The sequence below is a fragment of the Rhinopithecus roxellana genome, chromosome 11, assembly GCF_007565055.1.
Source record: "Rhinopithecus roxellana isolate Shanxi Qingling chromosome 11, ASM756505v1, whole genome shotgun sequence".
Taxonomy (NCBI): Eukaryota; Metazoa; Chordata; class Mammalia; order Primates; family Cercopithecidae; genus Rhinopithecus; species Rhinopithecus roxellana.
The window spans coordinates 108709304-108731363 of NC_044559.1; the positions used below are offsets into that span (position 1 = coordinate 108709304).

The following is a 22060-nucleotide window of genomic DNA, read 5'->3' on the forward strand; positions in this document are numbered from 1 at the left end:
AAATGAGTATTGATATAATCAGTTTAGTACCCTATTTTCTATTCATTGCTATTATTGTTTCCTTTTTTTGTCTTCCACTCTGTGAAATTCTACTTTTTTTTTCTTTTTTTTTTTTTTGAGACAGACACAGTCTCGCTCACTGCAACCTCCGCCTCCTGGGTTCAAGTGATTCTCCTGCCTCAGCCTCCCGAGTAGCTGGGATTACAGGTGCACACCACCACACCCAGCTAATTTTTGTATTTTTAGTAGAGATGGGGTTTCACCATGTTGGCCAGGCTGATCTCGAACTCCTGACCTCAAGAGATCCGCCCACCTCACTGTGTGACTTCTGATGTCTGTGAGGTTTATTTTTCTTCTGTTTTTATTTTTAAGCCTCACTTACTAGGGATCGCCCTGTGTCTGAATAGTAGTGTTTGGCCTTCAATTGGTTAGAAGTTGTGCTCAAATACGTCAAGCCAGTAAGTCTGCCACTCTCTGCTGATGGGGGTGCATGGGGGCTTGAAAGTAGATTCAAATTTCCAACCATTTTCAAATCTTTCTGACTTTTACTTTCCCCAGAGCTTTCTTGTGCCTTCTCCGCACATGTACACAGCCTCTATTGTCCAGGGATGTGTGGGTGGCTTGAACTCGCTCTGCTGTGCTTATGTACAGCTTCTGGTCAATCGAGATGCATGAATAACTTATTGTGTGCCCCTGTTCTATAACTGTCTAACCTCCTCCCTGGAACTTCCTATCAAATCCCCAGTTAGCCTGCCAGTGCACTGCTCAGTGGGGACTGCACCTCACGATAATGGAGCCCTGCCACCAAGGTGACCATTTTAGCTTACAGTGTTCCCAATCAGGTGAGCTCCCTCTGGCCGTGCACCACCTGGATGGAACTACCTGTTTGAACAACAGAGCTGGGATGGGGGCGGGGCGGGTGATAAAAGCATCCCCACACAAGAATGCTCCAGACTCATGCTGTTTCCACCCAGTGTTCAGTGTTTTCAAAATCAAATGCTTCTCAGTTTGTTGTATGCCTTTGGTTGATTTGCAACATGATAAGACGGTTGTTTTTGGCAGTTTTGCCCAGTTTTCTAGTTGCTTTTCTGGAGAGGATGTGTTCACCTCCTTACTTCATCATGTTGGAAACAAATGTTCCTTTTTTTTTCTTTTTTTTTGAGATGGAGCCTTGCTCCATCGTGCAGGCTGGAGTGCAGTGGTGCAATTTCAGCTCACTGCAACCTCTGCCTCCTCGGTTCAAGTGATTCCCCTGCCTCAGCTTCCTGAGTAGCTGGGATTACAGGTACTCGCCACCATGTCCAGCTAATTTTTGTATTTTTAGTAGAGACGGGATTTCACCATGCTGGCCAGGCTGGTCTCAAACTCCTGTGCTTAAGTGATCCACCCTTCTTGGCTTCCCAAAGTGCTAGGATTACAGGTGTGAGCCACCACTCTTGGCCCAAATATTCCTTTTTAAGGAGCATGCCAGATATTCTGATGTACATTTTTTATGATCATATGTCTTCTTTAGAATTCAGTAAATACTGCCAGGTGCAGTGGCTCATGCTTGTAATCCCAGCACTTTGGGAAGCCGAGGTGGCCAGGTCACCTGAGGTCAGGAGTTAGAGACCACCACCCGTCTCTACTAAAAATACAAAAATTAGCTGGGTATGGTGGTGGGCACCTGTAATCCCAGCCACTTGGGAGGGTGAGGCAGGAGAATCGCTTGAACCCAGTAGGTGGAGGTTGCAGTGAGTCAAGATCGTGCCACTGCACTACAGCCTGGGCAACACAGTGAGACTCCATCTTAAAAAAAAAAAAAAAAAAGAAGAAGTATGTTTTGAACACCTTATGTTTAACCTTAACAAAGCTTTTCTATCTGTGGGTTTCTGTGTCCCAAGCTTTTCTCTACATCCCCCTGAGTAATCGAATATGTACAATAATACATCATACATTTTTATTAACGCAACATAAATACTCAGAAGTAGTTGTGCCTTAATATATGTTTTATTCTTCTTTCAGAATTGAGCGGCTGGCCAAGGATATTATGAAAGACATAGGATATAGTGACATCATGGTCCTGTGTGTGCTTAAAGGAGGTTACAAATTCTGTGCTGATCTCGTAGAACACCTTAAGAACATCAGCCGAAATTCAGATCGATTTGTCTCTATGAAGGTTGATTTCATCAGACTAAAAAGTTACAGGGTAAGTTATTGCAAGTTCCGTTTTATAATATTCCGATTTAACAATGCTTTAGGATAAAAGAATCAATAATTTTATGAAAATGAAGAGTGCAGTTTTAAAAAATGGAGATGAAAATGAAGGGTAGCTTTTTTTTTTTTTTGAGACAGAGTCTCGCTCTGTCACCCAGGCTGGAGTACAGTGGCACGATCTCAACTCACTGCAAGCTCCGCCTCCTGGGTTCACGCCATTCTCCTGCCTCAGCCTCCTGAGTAGCTGGGACTACAGGCATCCGCCACTGTGCCCGGCTAATTTTTTGTATTTTTAGTAGAGACAGGGGTTTCACCATGTTAGCCAGGATGGTCTGAATCTCCTGACCTCGTGATCCACCAGCCTCAGCCTCCCAAAGTTCTGGGATTACAGGTGTGAGCCACTGCGCCCAGCCAGGGTGATTTTTTTTAATTTGCAAGAATACTGCAACCTAACATAAGAATTCGAATGATATTATTTAGGGTGTGGGGTGGGGACCTTCTCTGTATTTTCACATATATGGGAGGACTCTGCAGTAATGATTTGTGCTTTCTTTTTGTTTTGTTTTGTTTTGTTTTGTTTTTTATTATACTTTAAGTTCTAGGGTACATGTGCATAACGTGCAGGTTTGTTACATGTGTATACTTGTGCCATGTTGGTGTGCTGCACCCATCCACTCGTCAGCACCCATCAATTCGTCATTTATATCAGGTATAACTCCCAATGCAATTCCTCCCCCCCCTCCCCATGATAGGCCCCAATGTGTGATGTTTTTATGGTGATAAAGTGAGTGGTTATATCCTGGTGCCCAGCCCCACAACTGAGTGTGGTCAGAGTGTGAACACTGATTTGTTGTTTCTACTCTGGATGTCACTGTGGGTCCTGGGGACCTGTGGGAGGGTGTCCAGCCCAGAGAGGAGTCTTAGTACCTGGGTGGCTGCAGTTGTGGCCTGGAACTAAAGAAGAAAAGGCTTCTTCCTCATACATTGCCAAGTATGAGGAAACAAGGCCAGGGAACTCCAGCAGAAGGCCTCTCACCAGTTTACTCCATTCATCCTGGCTTTCTGTGGCCACCACTGGGCAGAATTAATGAAATTATTCTCCAAAGATGTTTCCTAACCAGATGCAGTGGCTCATGTGTATAATCCCAACACTTTGGGAGGCCAAGGGCAGAAGGGTCCCCTGAGGCCAGGAGTTCGAGACCAGCCTGGGCAACATAGTGAGACCCTGTCTATACAAAAAGAAAATTTTTAAAATTAGCTGAGTGTGGTGGCATGCGCCTATGGTCCCAAGTACTCAAGAGGCTGAAGTGGGAGGATCACTCGAGCCTAGGAGACAGAGGCTGCAGTGAGCTATGATGGCACCATTGCACTCCAGCCTGGATGACAATGAAACCCTTGCCAAAAAAAAAAAAAAAAAAAAAAAGCTGTTGTTTCCTTAGTCTCCCTCCTCCTCCCTCTGTGATGTTAACTTCTTTGGTGCTTTTTGATTTAATGCATAGTAAAACATTAAAGATAACTTACTATTGGGTGAGGAGCCCTTGGAGTCAAACCATGAAAATATTCTCATTGACTAAACTAACTTGACACATTTTAATTCATGAATCACTCTTTGAATTGGCCTTCTATTGCTGTGTGGCAAACTCACCACAAACGTAGTGGCTTAAACCAACACACACATGCATTATCTTAAAATTTCTGTAGGTCAGAAATCTGGGCATGGTGTAGCTAGGTTTTCAGCTCAGAACCTTACAGGGATGAAATCAATGTGTTAGTTGGGATTTTGACATCATCTGAGGCTTTCAAGATCACTGACTGTTGGCAAGCTCAGTTCCCATTTCCTTGTTGACTCTAGGCTGGAGTTGGTAGACTCTCCACTCCTAGGGGTTGTCCCCAGGTGTTTGCTTCAGTTACCACACAGATCGTTCACAACACCATTAGCTGTTTGCTTCTTCAAGTCTGATGGAATAATCTTAGCCCTTCTTTTAAAGCTCACCTGATTAGATCATGTTCGCCCAGGCAACCTGCCTTTTGATGAACTCAAAATCTCCTGACTAGTCACCTAATCTTTGATGCGAATTCTCGCCACCTTTACAAGTCTTACCCACACCCAAGTGGAGAGGATTATGCAGGGTGTGTACACCAGGGGACCGCAGTCTTCAGGGCCACCAATCTGTCTTCCACATTCCTCATGTGACTCTCAGTTGGCTCAGTTCTAGAGCAGCTGGAAATTCGTTCTGATTTCTTAAGATACTCTGTGTTTTCCTGATGACCTCTCAGGCCAGAGTGAAGCTGGTTTTTGAAGACATCTTAGCTCTAATTTCTTGGTTTTATCTTCTCCTGAGAATTTTTTCTCTCTTTAGATTCTCTTCATTCTGGGTTAAATCCCTGTGCTTCCTTCTTACCAGATTTTTCTCATTCACTTGGCCCTGACCCTTATTATATTTGTCCCTGGTTAACAGCATTTTAAAAACCTGTTAACATTTTCTTAAAAATTAAAGTTAGGTTTATTGAGCCATCATTTACATGCAGTAACATCCATCCTTTTTAGAGTTCCGTGAAGTTCAACAAATGTATATAATCATGTAAATCACCACAGTCAAGATATAGAACAGTTTCCTTAACAACACAAAGAATGCCCTTGTCTCCTTCATAGTCAACCTCCTGAACTCCCAAGCCCTGGAAACCACAGATACATTTTCTTTACCTAAAGTTTTGCCCTTTCCAGAATGTCTTACAAATGTAATCATATATCATGTAGCTTTAGTAAATCCGTAAATCATAACATAGTGCATTCATCCATATTGTGTGTATTGTCAATGAAAAGAGTCAAACTCTGTAAAATATTTCAACAGGTTTATTCTGAGCCAAATATGAGTGACAAGTAGCCTGTGACACAGCCCTCAGGAGATCCTGAGAACATGCGTCCAAGGTGATCAGTGCACAACTTGGTTTTACACATTTTAGGGAGACAGAAGTTACCAATGAATACATGTACGGTGTACATTGGTTCAGTCTGGATATCTGGGACAACTGGAAGTGGTGGCTTCCAGATCATGGGTAGATTAAAAGATTTTCTGATTGGCAATTCGTTGCAAGGGTCATCATCAATAGAAAGGAATGTCTGGATTATGATAAGGGGTTGTGGAGGAGGCCAAGGTTTAATCATGCAGATGAAGCCTTCAGGTAGCAGGCTTCAGAGAGAATAGATTGTAAATGTTTTTTATCAGACCCAAGGGGTCTATTCTATCAGCAATTCCTAAAGGGAGGAGGGCATCATGAGGCTTGTCTGGCTGCTTCTTCCCATCATGGCCTGAATGAGTTTTTCAGGTTAACTTTGGAATGCCCTTGCTGAGAGGAGGGGTTCATTCCTCATGGTTGGGGGACTTAGAATTTTATTTTTGGTTTACAGTATCAGTAGTTCTCCTCCTCCTCCTCCTCCTCCTCCTCCTCCTCCTCCTCCTCTTCCTCCTCCTCTTCCTCCTCCTCCTCCCTCTCCTCCTCCTCCTTCTTCTTCTTTTCTTCTTTTTTCTTTTGTGTGTGTGTGTGTCCAATAGAATTTGATTATATAGATAGAGTGCAGTTTGTTAGTCCATTCATCAACTGAAAGATATTTGGGTTGTTTCTACTTTGGAGCAATTAGAAGTAAAGCTGCTATAGATATTCACGTGCAGGTATTTGTGTACTTATGACTTCACTTCCCTTAAGTAAATATTTAGAGGCAAGATGGGAGGTCATATGATGAATGTATATAAGAAATTACCTGGTCAGGTGCAGTGGCTTATGCCTGTGATCCTAGCCCTTTGGCAGGCCGAGGTGGGTGGATCACCTGAGGTCAGGAGTTCAAGACTAGCTTGGTCGGCCAGGCGCGGTGGCTCAAGCCTGTAATCCCAGCACTTTGGGAGGCCGAGACGGGCGGATCACGAGGTCAGGAGATCGAGACCATCCTGGCTAACACGGTGAAACCCCATCTCTACTAAAAAAAATACAAAAAAACTAGCCGGGCGAGGTGGCGGGCGCCTGTAGTCCCAGTTACTCGGGAGGCTGAGGCAGGAGAATGGCGTAAACCCGGGAGGCGGAGCTTGCAGTGAGCTGAGATCCGGCCACTGCAGTCCAGCCCGGGCGACAGAGCGAGACTCCGTCTCAAAAAAAAAAAAAAAAAAAAAAGACTAGCTTGGTCAACATGGTGAAACCCCATCTCTACTAAAAATACAAAAATTAGCCAGGCGTGGTGGCACACACCTGTAATCCCAGCTACTCAAGAGGCTGAGGCAGGAGAATCACCTGAACCTGGGAGGCAGAGGTTGCAGTGAGCTGAGATTGTGCCACTGCACTCCAACCTGGGCAACAGAATGAGACTCCACCTCAAAAAAAAAAAAAAAAAAATTGCCAAACTTTTCCCAAAGGATTGAATCATTTTGAATTCCTGCCAGCAATATGTGACAGTTCCTGTTACTCCATATTTTCAATAGCACTTAGTATTATCAGTTTTTCCTTATTTTTTTCTTGATTTTACCTGTTCTAATAAGTGATGATATCACATTGTGGTTTTAATTTGCATTTCCCTAATAAATAATGATTTGAACATAGTTACATTTGCTGGCTTGCTATTCATATAGCTTTTTTGATGAAGTGTTTGTTCAACTATCTTACCCATTTAAAAAATTGCATTGATTTCTTATTATTGTGTTTGAGAGTTTTATATTGGCCATGAATTTTTTATTAGATATGTGTTTTGATATATTTTCCAGTCAGTGAGATTTTTTCATTTTGTTTTTCAAAAAGCATAATTAAATTTTTTTTTAAGTCCAGTTAATCTAGTGTTTCCTTTTGTGGATCATGCTTTTGGTGTACTTAAGAAAACTGCCTAACTCAAGATCACAAAGATTTTCTCCTTTTTTTAAAAAAAAAGTTTCACAGTTTTAGATTTAAATTTAGGTGTATGAGACATGTCATGTTAATTTTTTACTGTGATATAAGGTATGGATTGCAATTCCTTTTCTTTTCATTTTTGCATGAAGTGTCTGATTATTCCAGGATTATTTGCCAAAAAGACGATCCTTTTCCATGGAATTGCTTTTGATCTTTTCATGAAAATCAGCCTACTTTATATGTGTATGTTGGTCTATTTCTGGACACTATCAGGTCTGTTCATCTATGTTGTCACTGCTTTGATTACTGTAACTTTATAATAACTCTGTAAATTAAGTAGTATGTGTCCTCCAACTTTGTTCTTGGCTATTCTTGTTCTTTGTCTTTCCTTATAAATTTTAAGATCATGTAGCTGATTTCTACAAAATAACACGTTCGAATTTCATCAAGATTGCTTTGAATCTATAGATCAATTTGGGGGGATTGATATTGTAAGACTATTTAGTCTTCCATTCCATGAACACAGTATATCTCCTAATTTATTTAGATCTTATTTCAGTATTTTCTAGTTTTCAAGTGTCAGATCTTAAACATATTTGGTTAGATATATGCTTACATATTTAATGATTTTGATCCTATTATATTCAGTAAGTTTTTCTTTGAATTTCAAGTTCCAATTATTTATGGATAGTATTTAGAAATACTATTAATTTTGCATATTGAATCCTATGACTTATGAAACTCACTTATGAGTTCTAATAGCTTTTTCATAGATTCTTTTGGGTTTTCTATGAAGATAATAATTTCTTCTTTAAATAGAGATGATTTTGCTTATTCCTTTATACTTACAGACCTTTTATTTCTTTTTATTGCATGATCATGCCAGTTGGGACCTCCTGTACACTCCTGAATAGGAATAGTGGAAGAAAACATCCTTGCCTTGTTTTCAATCAGTATAACACTGACTGTTGGTTTTTAGAAGATGTTCTGTATCAGGTTAAGGAAGTTCCTTCTATTCCTAGTTTTCCAAGTGGTTTTTTGGTATTTTCTTAAAAAATTATGAATGAATATCATCAGTGTTTTTTCTAGATATGTTGATATGGTAAAATACATTGATTGGTTTTCTTATGTTGGACTATCTTTCCATTAATATAGTATAATGACATATTATCCTTTTCGTATATTGCTGGATTCAACTTGCTAATTTATTTGAGGAATTTTGCATTTAAGTGCTTGGAGGATATTAAATCATGGCTTTTTGTTTTTGTTTGTTTTTTTCTTGTAATGCCTTTTTCTGGTTCTGGTATCAGGCTTATATTTGTCTCATAAAATAAATTGGGAAGTATTTTCTCCTCATCTTTTTTTCAGAAGAGTTTGTGTAGAATTAGTACTAATTCATCTGTGGTATTTGGTAGAATTCACCAGTAAAACCATCTTGACATGAAGTTTTCTTTGTCAGAAGATTTTTTTAATTGGAATTAAATTGATTTAGTAGATTCAGGAGTATTCAGGCTAATAGTCTTCTTGAGTGAACTTCAATAGTTTGTGTCTTTCAAGGCATTTGCCATTTTATCTAAGTTTTTACATTTCTGGATGTAAAGTTGTTTATAATATTCCCTTATTACCTTTAATGCCTCTCTTTTATTCCTGATATTATTCAATTGTATCTTCTGTCTCTTCCCTTTTCTTCACCAGTATGCCTAAAGGTTTTTCAATTTTTTTATTCTTTCAAAGAACCAATTTGTTGCTTCCTTGATTGTCTCTTTTGTGTTTATGTTTTCAGTTTCATTGATTTATGCTTTTATGTCATTTCCTTCCTTCTGTTTGTTTTGGGGTTAATTTTCTTTTATTTTCCTAGTTTCATAAAATGAAAGTTGAGTCATAGGTTTGAGATTTTCTTATTTTCTAATACAAACATATAATGCTATAAGTTTTCCTTTAAGTACTTCTTTGGCTACCTCTATACATTTTGATATATTGTGTTCATTTTCATTCAATTCAAACTATTTTCTAATTTTCTCTTTCACTCATTGGTTGTCTCATGTGGTTTGATTTTCAAGTATTTGGGGGATTTTCCATAGATAATTCCTGTATTGTTTCCAGTTGAATTCTGTTGCACAAACTATATTTTGTATGATTCCAATTCTTTTAAATTTTTTGAGGCTTGTTCTACGGCCCAGAATATATTTGATATTGCTGAAACTATCACCATTGTAATCCATGTCAAATTAAATACCACTATTTCTTTCTAATTTCTCATGCCTTTTCCTTGTGTATTTCTCTGAACAGCACCTCTTAAGGGTGACCACTGAAAAAATAGGAATGTTATTTATAACTTTTCAGCCAGTAAAGAGGACGAAAAGGAATAAAGGAAACTCCAAACTTGATTAATTCAATAGTAGACACAAAATAAGAAACAGGTAGCCTTATTATATTTGTATGACAGATAATGAAACGGAGACCTGAGATGTTCAGTAACATGCCCAAGGTCAAGCAGCATGTAAGTGGTAGATCTAGTATTTAAATCTCAGTTCGACTCCAGAGCCCAAGATTGTGACCACTGGAGCGTACAGTCTCCCTAGAGATGTGTTGAGATAAATTAGGCTAAAAGGAAGAACATTTGACCAAATGAATCAGCATTATTTTTTCTTGAGCTTTATTTTGACATTTACCTAACCCGGCTAAGTCAGCTTTTATAATTGCTGGAAGAATGACAATATCCATAAATAGACAATTGCCTGCTTTTTTTTCTGAAATGTTTTATATGTTGAATTAATAAGCTATGAAGAAGTACCTTCTAAGAAAATGAATATTAATATTAACACTGGGTTTTTCTGTAAATTATGGAAAACTATGCTTTTCTTTTCCTCTTTCTGCCCTGCACCATGGAGATATTCCACAAGACATGAATTTTCACTCTAACTGCTTGTTCTCTGGATTCACTTAAAGCTTGCTTGCTGCTTTTGGGAGGCCAAATCCAGAAAAATTCAGAAAGAACCTTGAGCTTTAGGCTTCATACTAACTCCTGAGCTTATAGAGACTCGAATTGAAGAGAAACAGGCATAATTCAGCAGCCTCTTGAGATAGCCGATTGTGTGTGTGTGTGTGTGTGTGTGTGTGTGTGTGTGTGTGTGTGTGTTAGACGCAGGGTCTCGCTCCATCACCCAGGCTGTGTGATCATAGCTCACTACAACTTCAGCTTCCCTGGGATCAAATGATCCTCCTGCCTCAACTTCCCAAATAGCCAGGACTGCAATCAGATTTAGTGTGTTTTGAGAAAGCTCTATCAGGGTAAAAGTGGGAGGCCTTTTGGGATATCTATTCTAAGGGAATTTGAGTGAAGAAACAGGAGGATTTGAGGGAAGTATTGTTAGGTGCCAGCAAGTGACTTTTTAGACAGCTTTTTTTGTATGTGGATGCATTATTTGCCAAGTTTCTCCCCTTTATTCCCTCTCAAATGTTGCCCTGGTTTAAAAGCTCATTAATTTATATGCAATCCAATGTGAGGATAAAGTGTAATTCAGAGGTGCAACATTCTGATCTCATTGTTTTCCACCAATTTGGTTAGCTAACCTCTACACAAAGTACAGTTTTCAAACTACAACTTCAAGGCTTTAAAAGTTGAGGATGAATTTTATTTTAGGCAGGCCACAGTTGCCCTGGATCCTGCCCCATGTTGTTTGAATGTGCCCTGCTTTGTATGAATAATCCCTGCATGTTGGCAACGCCGAGAGATTTTTTGGAGCTCAAATACAACTCACAGTGTAACCACAGTAGGGCTGAGAGATTTGCCACGCAGGGGATGTGGGCCCCTGGGGAAGCTGGCGTTCGTATTAAAGAAGCTCATTAGAGCTAAGGGTTAGCCACAAACCTGCTCCCTTGAGGGAAGAGAAACGCTAAATACATTTTTTCTCTCTCATTCCCACAGTTCAGAACAAAGGGTTTAAATCAGTCATCTCTTGTTATCTGTGCTAGTGAGGAATGGGAACAGAATGGATAAGCCAGGTCCAGTGTCTTCAGTTTTAGTGAGTAGTCTTCACCCTATACCAAGGTGAACTTTTGCTGAACTGTTTTCAAGTAGCAAGGGTGCCTGGAATTGAAAGCCTCCTTTTCTTCTTCTTCTTCTTCTTCTTTTTTTTTTTTTTTTTTTGAAACAGAGTCTCGCTGTGTCACCCAGGCTGGAGTGCAGGGGCGCGATCTCGGCTCACTGCAAGCTCCACCTCCTGGGTTCACACCATTCTCCTGCCTCAGCCTCCTGAGTAGCTGGAACTACAGATGCCCGCCACCACGCCCGGCAAAGTTTTTGTATTTTTAGTAGAGACAGTGTTTCACCATGTTAGCCAGGATAGTCTCGATCTCCTGACCTCGTGATCTGCCTGTCTTGGCCTCCCAAAGTGCTGGGATTACAGGTGTGAGCCACCACGCTCAGCCGAAAGCCTCCTTTTCTTGGCTGGGTACAGTGACTCACACCTATAATCCCAGCACTTTGGGAGGCCAAGGTGGGCTGATTATCTGAGGTCAGGAGTTCAAGGCCAGCCTGGCCAACATGGTGAAGCCCCATCTCTACTAAAAATACAAAAATTAGCTGGGTGTGGTAGCGGGCACGTGTAATCCCAGCTACTCGGGAGGCTGAGGCAATAAAATCACTTGAACCCGGGAGGTGGAGGTTGCAGTGAGCTGAGTTCACGCCACTGCACTCCAGCCTGGGTGACAGAGCAAGACACTATCTTAAGAGAAAAAAGAAAAAGAAAGCCTGCTTTTCTTTTTGAGACAGGAAATGTTTTTAGCAGAGTCTCACCTTGGGCTTTGGGTGAGGAAAAAAGACTCCATTTCTTTGAAGATAGGAGAAGAGTTCCTCAGTTTTTGGGGGTGCCAGATGGGTCCAAAGCAGGTTTATAGGTAAACACATGTACACACACATATATATTTTTAAGTGAAAATGGAGAAGAAAAATAAAGAAATAGGAAAGCAGAAGAAAATAAAGGAATAGAAGAGGGAAGATGAGAGACCAAAAAAATTCTAAAACTTACCATATTTCTTTAAATCTAAAGACACCATAGATTGTTACTTTATGTACCACTATGAAATAAAAAATGCTCTAAATTAAGCCATGACTTGACATGGATTGTATGTAAGATGCATCTTGATTTGGGAGATATTATAATATAACAAAAAATGTGTAACTTGGAGTTAGTGAAAATTGGTAGCTCCTCCTCTTTTTCAGTAATCTTATTTGCAAGTGTTTGAATAGCTGAAATATAACAGAAAACATTGTCTTTACTCTTTGGTCATTTAAAAATCTTGAGTCCTGCGCCAGGCGCAGTGGCTCATGCCTGTAATCCCAGCACTTTGGGAGGCCGAGGCAGGCAGATCACAGGGTCAAGAGATCGAGACCATCCTGGACAACATGGTGAAACCTCGCCTCTACTAAAAATACAAAAATTAGCCGGGCGTGGTGGCGTGCGCCTGTAGTCCCAGCTACTTGGGAGGCTGAGGCAGGAGAATCCCTTGAACCCAGGAGGTGGAGGTTGCAGTGAGCCGAGATGGCGCCACTGCACTATAGTCTGGTGACAGAGCGAGACTCTGTCTCAAAAAAAAAAAAAAAAATCTTGGGTCCTGCAATGTCACTTCAATACTCTTTTGCAAACAGTTGGGTATTTCCTTTGAAGCTACAGATTTTTTCCATGTTAGTGTCTAAAATATTTTTTAACATCCTCAAAATACTTTTGCAAACTTCAAAGGGGGAGTTATTAACTAAAGAGTAAGTCAGGAATAGGCCTGGGTAGTTTGAATCAGTTCACATAAATCATTAAAAATTAATCAGAAGTATTTATGAAAACCAGAACATAATTTCTATGTGCCCTCTGGATAGAAACGCTGAAACATCTGTCTTGTTCCTGTGTGTACTGAAGCAAAGAGTGTTGATGGACCTGTTTTCTCTTTGACTTTTGGGTTTTAAGAGATATTTACTATGGGCTTTCAGCAGGGCATGGATGAAGAAACTTTGCATGAAACAAATATCTAGTTTGGCCTAAAAAAGAGATCATCTAGCATTGCTCTAAGCAAGTTTACTCTGAGATAGTTAATTCTATGAAGTGAAATATTTTTTTTAAAGTGAAACCAAAGCCCATTTGTGTAATAAGGTTAATCTCAATATTTTTTGTTATCACTCCTTACAGCCTTTTTATTTTATAAATAGCCATGCATATTCTTAATATACATTCTTGATATTCAAATTTAGTTCTCTATAGAGATTCTTGTTAGAGTTTTTTTCCCTATGAAAAGCAAACACTGATAGGGAAAATAAGAGAATGATGCAGAAATAATTATTAGATTATAGCGTCAATCTAGTGTTGAGAGATCACTCTGGGGACAGAGCTGTGCCTAACTCAGCTGACTGCAACAGGCTGGGGTTGAATCCAGGACCAGGAACATGACCCAGCCCTGGAGCGGACATCTCAGGGAATGGACTCACTCTGCTACAGATGAGAGTTGAAGTCCAGTGCAGCAGGGGTCATAAGTAGTTGAAAGATGGATGAAATGGCCAGGCGCAGTGGCTCATGCCTGTAATCCCAGCACTTTAGGAGGCGGAGACAGGCAGATCACTTCAGCTCCAGACTTCAAGACTAGCCTGGGCAACATGGTGAAATGCCAGCTCTACTAAAAATACAAAAATTAGCCAGTTGTGGTGGCAGGTGCCTGTAGTCCCAGCTACTCAGGAGACTGGAAAGGTTGCAGTGAGCTGAAATTATGCCACTGCACTCCAACCTGGTTGACAGAACGAGACTCCATCTCAAAAAAAGATGGATGAAAGACCACAGCCTTCAGAACTCCAAGCCAGTATCAGGTATTAGGTAGCCAGTATCAGCCCACCTATGTATGTTGGTACCACTCCTAATAAAAAATAATATTCACTGACTACTTAGGGCCAACTATTGTTCTAAGTGCTTTATATCTATTAGCTCATTAAGCCCTTGCAAGATCCTTATAAAGTTTCACAGGTGAGGACATAGAAGCCAGAGGGGTTAGCTAAGTTCCCAAGGACACACGGCTAGGAAGTGGCAGTCTGTATGACGTCCAAACCAGGTCCTTTAACACGACGTCTGTCTCCTGGATCTATGGAAGAGGAAAAGGACTCCAGTCCCTAGGAGACTGGCAAGAGAAGAAAGCCCCCCACTTCTGCAGGAATGCTGGGCAAGCTCCCAGGAAGGGACGTGGGCACAGGACAAGGGACAAATCCAGAGCATACAGTGGATACTGCAACTTGGGAACAGAGCAGAAAGACTAAAACCATGGTGAGAGGCATAACATTCAGTGGCTGGGCCTCAGCCCAGTTGGCTGCCCAGCAGTTCCAGAGAGTTCCAGCCCCAGCTAAGGTCGAATTTCTTCCTAGCGATTTGATGAGGTCGAGCCAGGAGGTGAGGTGGGGATAGGATAGTGAGAAGTGACTTAACAGTTAGGAGGGAAGAAGCTGGAAACTAGGAAGGGTCAGACCCACAAGAAAGTGTACGTGTTATTAGCATTAATCACAACAGATGCCTGAAGATTTCAGTTGTATTTCATGTTCTCTGCATTTCCTCCGTTTATCATTTGAGAGCTTGCTGGTCCCATGAAACTTAAGCATGCTATGTATATATACAAAAAGTATGCTTGTATTAATCTGTTCTCATGCTGCTAATAAGTACATAACCGAAACTGAGTAATTTACAAAAGAAAGAAGTTTATTTATTTATTTTTATTATACTTTAAGTTCTAGGGTTCCTGTGCACAATGTATAGGTTTGTTACATAGGTATACATGTGCCATGTTGGTTTGCTGCACCCATCAACTCGACATTTATATTAGTTATTTCTCCTAATGCTATCCTTCCCACAGTCCCCGACTCCCCCATAGGCCTCGGTGTGTGATGTTCCCCGCCCCGTGTCCATGTGTTCTCATTGTTCAGCTCCCACCTATGAGTGAGAACATGCAATGTTTGGTTTTCTGTCCTTGTGATATTTTGCTGAAAATGATGATTTCCAGTTTCATCCATGTCCCTGCAAAGGACATGAACTCATCTGTTTTTATGCAATATACAATCACGTCATCTGCAAACAGGGACAATTGACTTCCTCTTTTCCTAATTGAATACCCTTTATTTCTTTCTCTTGCCTGATTGCCCTAGCCAGAACTTCCAACACTATGTTGAATAGGAGTGGTGAGAGAGGGCATCCTTGTCTTGTGCCAGTTTTCAAAGGGAATGCTTCCAGTTTTTGCCCATTCAGTATGATATTGGCTGTGGGTTTGTCATAAATAGCTCATATTATTTTGAGATACATTCCATCAATACCGAATTTATTGAGAGTTTTTAGCATGAAGGCTGTTGAATTTTGTTGAAGGCCTTTTCTGCATCTATTGAGATAATCATGTGGTTTTTGTCGTTGATTCTATTTATGTGATGGATTACGGTTATTGATTTATGTATGTTGAACCAGCCTTGTATCCCAGGGATAAACCCAACTTAATCGTGGTGGATAAGCTTTTTGATGTGCTGCTGGATTCAGTTTGCCAGTATTTTTTTAAGGATTTTCACATTGATGTTCATCAGGGATATTGGTCTAAAATTTTCTTTTTTTGTTGAGTCTTTGCCAGACTTTGGTATCAGGATGATGCTGGCCTCATAAAATGATTTAGGAAGGATTCCCTGTTTTTCTATTAATTGGAATAGTTTCAGAAGGAATGGTACCAGCTCCTCCTCGTACCTCTGGTAGAATTTGGCTGTGAATCCGTCTGGTTCTAGACTTTTTTTGGTTGGTAGGCTATTAATTATTGCCTCAATTTCAGAACCTGTTATTGGTCTATTCAGAGATTCAACTTCTAACTGGTTTAGTCTTGGAGGGTGTATGTGTCCAGAATTTATCCACTTCTTCTAGATTTTCTAGTTTACTTGCATAGAGGTGTTTATAGTATTCTCTGATGGTAGTTTGTATTTCTGTGGGGTCGGTGGTGATATCCGCTTTATCTTTTTTTGTTGCATCTATTTGATTCTTCTCTCTTTTCTTCTTTATTAGTCTTGCTAGTGGTCTCTCTATGTTGTTGATCTTTTCAAAAAACCAGCTCCTGGATTCATTGATTTTTTGAAGGGTTTTTTATGTCTCTGTCTCCTCCAGTGTTGCTCTGATGTTAGTTATTTCTTGCTTTCTGCTAGCTTTTGAATGTGTTTATTCTTGCTTCTCTAGCTCTTTTAATTGTGATGTTAGGGTGTGGATTTTTTATCTTTTCTGCTTTCTCTTGTGGGCATTTAGTGCTATAAATTTCCCTCTACACACTACTTTAAATGTGTCCCAGAGATTCTGGTATGTTGTGTCTTTGTTCTCATTGGTTTCAAAGAACATCTTTATTTCTGTCTTCATTTCGTTATGTACCCAGTAGTCATTCAGGAGCAGGTTGTTCAGTTTGCATGTAGTTGTGCAGTTTTGAGTGAGTCTCTTAATCCTGAGTTCTAATTTGATTGCACTGTGGTCTGAGATACAGTTTGTTGTGATTTCTATTCTTTTACATTTGCTGAGGAGTGTTTTACTTTCAATTATGTGGTCAGTTTTAGAATAACTGTGATGTGGTGCTGAGAAGAATGTATATTCTGTTGATTTGGGGTGGAGAGTTCTGTAAATGTCTATTAGGTCTGCTTGGTGCAAAGCTGAGCTCAAGTCCTGGATATTCTTGTTAACCTTCTGTCTCGTCTGTCTGTCTAATTTTGACAGTAGGGTGTTAAAGTCTCCCATTATTATTGTGTGGGAGTCTAAGTCTCTTTGTAGGTCTCTAAGGACTTGCTTTATGAATTTGGGTGCTCCTGTATTGGGTGCGTATATATTTAGGATAGTTAGCTCTGCTTGTTGAATTTATCCCTTTACCATTCGTAATGGCCTTCTTTGTCTCTTTTGGTCTTTGTTGGTTAAAAGTCTGTTTTATCAGAGACCAGGATTGCAACCCCTGCTTTTTTTGTTTTCCCTTTGCTTGGTAGATCTTCCTCCATCCCTTTATTTTGAGCCTTGTGTGTCTCTGCATGTGAGATGGGTCTCCTGAATACAGCACACCGATGGGTCTTGACTCTTTACCCAATTCACCAGTCTGTGTCTTTTAATTGGGGCATTTAGCCCATTTATGTTTAAGGTTAATATTGTTATGTGTTAATTTGATCCTGTCATTATGATGTTAGCTGGTTATTTTGCCTGTTTATTGATGCAGTTTCTTCCTAGCATTGATGGTCTTTACAATTTGGCATGTTTTTGCAGTTATTGGTACTGGTTGTTCTTTTCCATGTTTAGTGGTTCCTTCATGAGCTCTTGTAAGGCAGGCCTGGTGGTGACAAAATCTCTCAGCATTTGCTTGTCTGTAAAGGATTTTATTTCTCCTTCACTTATGAAGCTTAATTTGGCTGGATGTGAAATTCTGGATTGAAAATTCTTTACTTTAAGAATGTTGAATATTGGCCCCCACTCTCTTCTGAATTGTAGGGTTTCTGCTGAGAGATCCGCTGTTAGTCTGATGGGCTTCCCTTTGTGGGTAACCCAACCTTTCTCTCTGGCTGCCCTTAACATTTTTTCCTTCATTTCAAACTTGGTGAATCTGACAATTATGTGTCTTGGGGTTGCTCTTCTCAGGGAATATCTTTGTGGTTTTCTCTGTATTTCCTGAATTTGAATGTTGGCCTGCCTTGCTACATTGGGGAAGTTCTCCTGGGTAATATCCCGAAGAGTGTTTTCTAACTTGGTTCCATTCTCCCCATCACTTTTAGGACACCAGTCAAATGTAGATTTGGTCTTTTCACATAGTCCTATATTTCTTGGAGATATTGTTCATTTCTTTGTACTTTTTTTTCTCTAATCTTGTCTTCTCACTTTATTTCATTAATTTGATCTTCAATCACTGATATCCTTTCTTCTACTTGATTGAATCAGCTATTGAAGCTTGTGCATGCATCACGAAGTTCTTATACTGTGGTTTTCAGCTCCTTCAAGTCATTTAAGTTCTTCTCTACACTGTTGATTCTAGTTAGCCATTTGTCTAACCTTTTTTCAAGGTTTTTAGCTTCCTTGTGATGAGTTAGAACATGCTTCTTTAGCTCGGAGAAGTTTGTTTTTACTGACCTTCTGAAGCCTATTTCTGTCAACTCCTCAAACTCATTCTCTGTCCAGTCTCGTTCCAATGCTGGTAAGGAGTTGCAATCCTTTGGAGGAGAAGAAGCGCTCTGGTTTTTGGAATTTTCAGCTTTTCTGCTCTGGTTTCTCCCCATCTTTGTGGTTTTATCTACCTTTGGTCTTTGATGTTGGTGACCCACAGATGGGGTTTGGTGTGGGTATCCTTTTTGTTGATGTTGATGCTATTCCTTTCTGTTTGTTAGTTTTGCTTCTAACAGGCTCCTTAGCTGCAGGTCTGTTGGAGTTTGCTGGAGGTCCACTCCAGACCCTGTTTGCCTGGGTATCACCAGCGGAGGCTGCAGAACAGCAGAGATTGCAGAACAGTAAATATTGCTGCCTGATCCTTCCTCTGGAAGTTTCATCCCAGAAGGGCATCCACCTGTATGAGGTGTCTGTCAGCCCCTACTGGGAGGTGTCTCCCAGTCAGTCTGTCCATTCTCAGAGCTTGAACGCTGTGCTGGGAGACCCACTGCTCTCTTCAACGCTGTCATGGGGATGTTTAAGTCTGCAGAAGTTGACTGCTGCCTTTTGTTCAGCTATACCCTGCCCACAGAGGTGGAGTCTAGAGAGGCAGTAGGCCTTGCTGAGCTGTGGTGGGCTCTGCCAAGTTTGAGCTTCCCAGCCACTTTGTTTACCTACTGAAGCCTCAGCAATGGTGGATGCCCCTCCCACTGCCCAGCTGCAGCGTCACAGGTCGATCTCAGACTGCTGTGCTAGGAGTGAGCAAGGTTCCGTGGGTGTGGGACTGCTGAGTCAGGCATGGGAGGGAATCTTCTTTTCTGCCAGTTGCTAAAACTGTGAGAACAGTGCAGTATTTGGACGAAAGTATACAGTTCCTCCAGGTACAGTCCGTCACAGCTTCCCTTGGCTAGGAAAGGGAAATCCCCTGACTCCTTGTGCTTCTGGGTGAGGCAATGCCCCTCCCTGCTTTGACTTGCCCCCTATGGGCTGCACCCACTGTCCAACCAGTCCCAATGAGATGAACCAGGTACCTCAGTTGGAAATACATAAATCACCCGTCTTCTGCGTCAGTCACACTGGGAGCTGCAGACTGGAGCTGTTCCTATTCAGCCATCTTGGAAGCGACCCGGGAAAGAGGTTTAATGGACTCACAGTTCTATATGGCTGGGGAGGCCTCACAATCATGGCGGAAGGCAAATTAGGGGCAAAATCATGTCTTACATGGCGGCAGGCAAGAGGGCATGTGTAGGGGAACTCTCCTTTATAAAACCATCAGATCTCATGAGACTTATTCAGTATCATGAGAACAATATGGGAAAACCCCACCCCTGTGATTCCATTACTTCCCACAGGGTCCCTCCCATGACACCTGGAGATTATTACAATTCAAGGTGAGATTTGGGTGAGCACACAGAGCCAAACCGTATCAATGCTGTAATCAATTTAACTGATATATACCTGATCTTTTCCAAAAAGAATCTAATGATGTATTTTATTAATTATGCCCAGATAATTTCTCATTTTCTGCAGGAAAATAATTGCAGACAGCAAAATATTAATAAGTATCCTTATTTTATGTTAGGTAATTTTTTTTTTTTTTTTTTTTTTTTTTTTTTTTTTTTTTTTTTGAGACGGAGTCTTGCTCTGCCGCCCAGGCTGGAGTGCAGTGGCCGGCTCTCAGCTCACTGCAAGCTCCGCCTCCTGGGTTCACGCCATTCTCCTGTCTCAGCCTCCCGAGTAGCTGGGACTACAGGCGCCCGCCTCGTCGCCTGGCTAGTTTTTTATATTTTTTAGTAGAGACGAGGTTTCACCGTATTAGCCAGGATGGTCTCGATCTCCTGACCTCGTGATCCGCCCGTCTCGGCCTCCCAAAGTGCTGGGATTACAGGCTTGAGCCACCGCGCCCGGCCTATGTTAGGTTATTTTTATCAACATTTTGTAACTGATGTAGAATGTAAAATTTAGCATCAAGACCATGAAAATCTTTTTGATATTACATGTTCTGTATGTATTTTATAAAACACATGCACTTTAAAGGCTAGAAAAGTTACCAGGAAATAATTTGGATTTGGAGGGGAAAAGAAACACAGTTGGATATATAATAAAATGGATTGGGGAAATATTTGTGGAAAAATAATACCTTTGACAATTGTTTATGATGCTCATTGTACTATAATAAAGTTTGAGTTTAACGGTTTTATTGTCGTTTTAGCTCATAGTGTGTATTCCTTTCTTGCATGAGTTTGCCATTATTAAACACAGTATTATTGTTAACCACTTAGGTAATTCAACATGCTTACAATCTGTAGCTTTCAAGGACAAGAATTATTTAATTTTCTACTTATTAATTTGGGATTCATTTGGAGGAGGATAGTTTCTAAATTTTTTTTTGTTTTGTTTGCCTAGCCTTTTTTTTTTTTCCTAGAGAACAGAAATGAATTCAAACAGACGTTGACAAATAGGAGAATAGTGTCATTAAAAACAGGATGACTCTTGGTGAGGAAAAGGGCACAACAGTACGTCAAGAGCCCCCGCAGCCCACGCCACAGAGAGGAGTGACTAGGCAGGAGTGGAAAGGAAAAGGCTAGCAGTTGGTGATGAGTCAGCAGTACTTTTGCTAAAAATGCTAATCTAATACAGCAGTGGGAAGTGTTGGTGAGCATGTGATCATTGAGGCCGGGAATGACTCCTTCCTCTCTGCAGCTCTCAGGATTCCGTGCTGAAGGACCAGGATGGGCTTTGGTGCCCTATAGACCTCTGTGTGTTGTTTTGGGGTGTGGATCCTCCTCTAATTAGGAAAGATAGCTGGAAGGCAGGCTCAGAAGGCTGCCCCAACTCGCACTTCCAAAATTCACATTGGTCTATGTCTAAGAAATCTAAGAAATGAAGATGTGTAATATTCTCCCTCATCTTCATATTAAGATAATTTCTCAGGACAAAAATAGTTTTTTAAACACACCTCTTATTCCATCAATATCTGAGCTCTGATCACTCAGGAAGTGATAATCACACTTTTGGGTTTTTTTTGTTTTTTGTTTTAAATCACTTGTAACTGCTGTGTTGTAGGCAGGGAAATACTTAACTGTGAAAGTGACATATTCTTGGTTTATTCCTATACTTAAAGCAAAAACTACTTACTTTCAGTGTAGGTCAATTTAGATCTGCAAATAGAATACCGTTTTAGATACTTTGAGGTAGTGTTCCTGTAACAGTTAGAATTGTTAGTAATTTTAGAAGATTAGCGAAATATTTTATTTTGAAAACCATTATGGAATTCCATGTTTGTTTCTTTTAATGGATAAATTTAAACACGTATCAAATGGATAGATTATTGTAGACTTTTTCAGGGATATTTTTCCATCAGCAATATTGTTAACTACTCTATGCAGAATACATCTACTAGAATGACTTATTTCCTTTTTTGAAAAAAAAAAATTGAATTTTATTTTACTTTAAGTTCCAGGATACATATGCAGGACGTGCAAGTTTGTTACATAGGTAAACATGTCCCATGGTGGTTTGTAGCATCTATCAACCCATCACCTAGGTATTAAGCCCCACATGTGTTAGCTATTTATCCTTTTGCTGTCCCTCCCCGCAACCTCCATCCCAACAGGCCGTAGTGTGTGTTGTTCCCCTACTTGTGTCCATGTGTTCTCATTGTTCACCTCCTACTTGTAAGTGAGAACATGTGGTGTTTGGTTTTCTGTTCCTGCATTAGTTTGCTGACAATAATGGCTTCAAGCTTCACCTATGTTCCTGAAAAAGACATGATCTCCTTCTTTTTTATGGCTGTATAGTATTCTATGGTGTATATATATTTTATTTATCCAGTCTATCATTGATAGGCATTTGGA

General features: G+C 40.5%; 1 protein-coding gene across 4 annotated transcripts in view; it reads left to right on the top strand.

Moving 5' to 3' along the window:
* Nucleotides 1-22060, top strand: part of PRTFDC1 (phosphoribosyl transferase domain containing 1) — a 114274-nt gene that overhangs the window by 13171 nt on the left and 79043 nt on the right. For all 4 annotated transcript variants that reach the window (XR_004060144.1, XM_010356250.2, XM_010356251.2 and 1 more), the window contains one exon: nt 2005-2188. Coding sequence is in view for 3 of the 4 variants with exons in the window: in XM_010356250.2 (XP_010354552.2) it covers nt 2005-2188 (184 nt within the window). In the remaining variant the exon portion in view is untranslated. The remainder of the gene's footprint in view (nt 1-2004; nt 2189-22060) is intronic.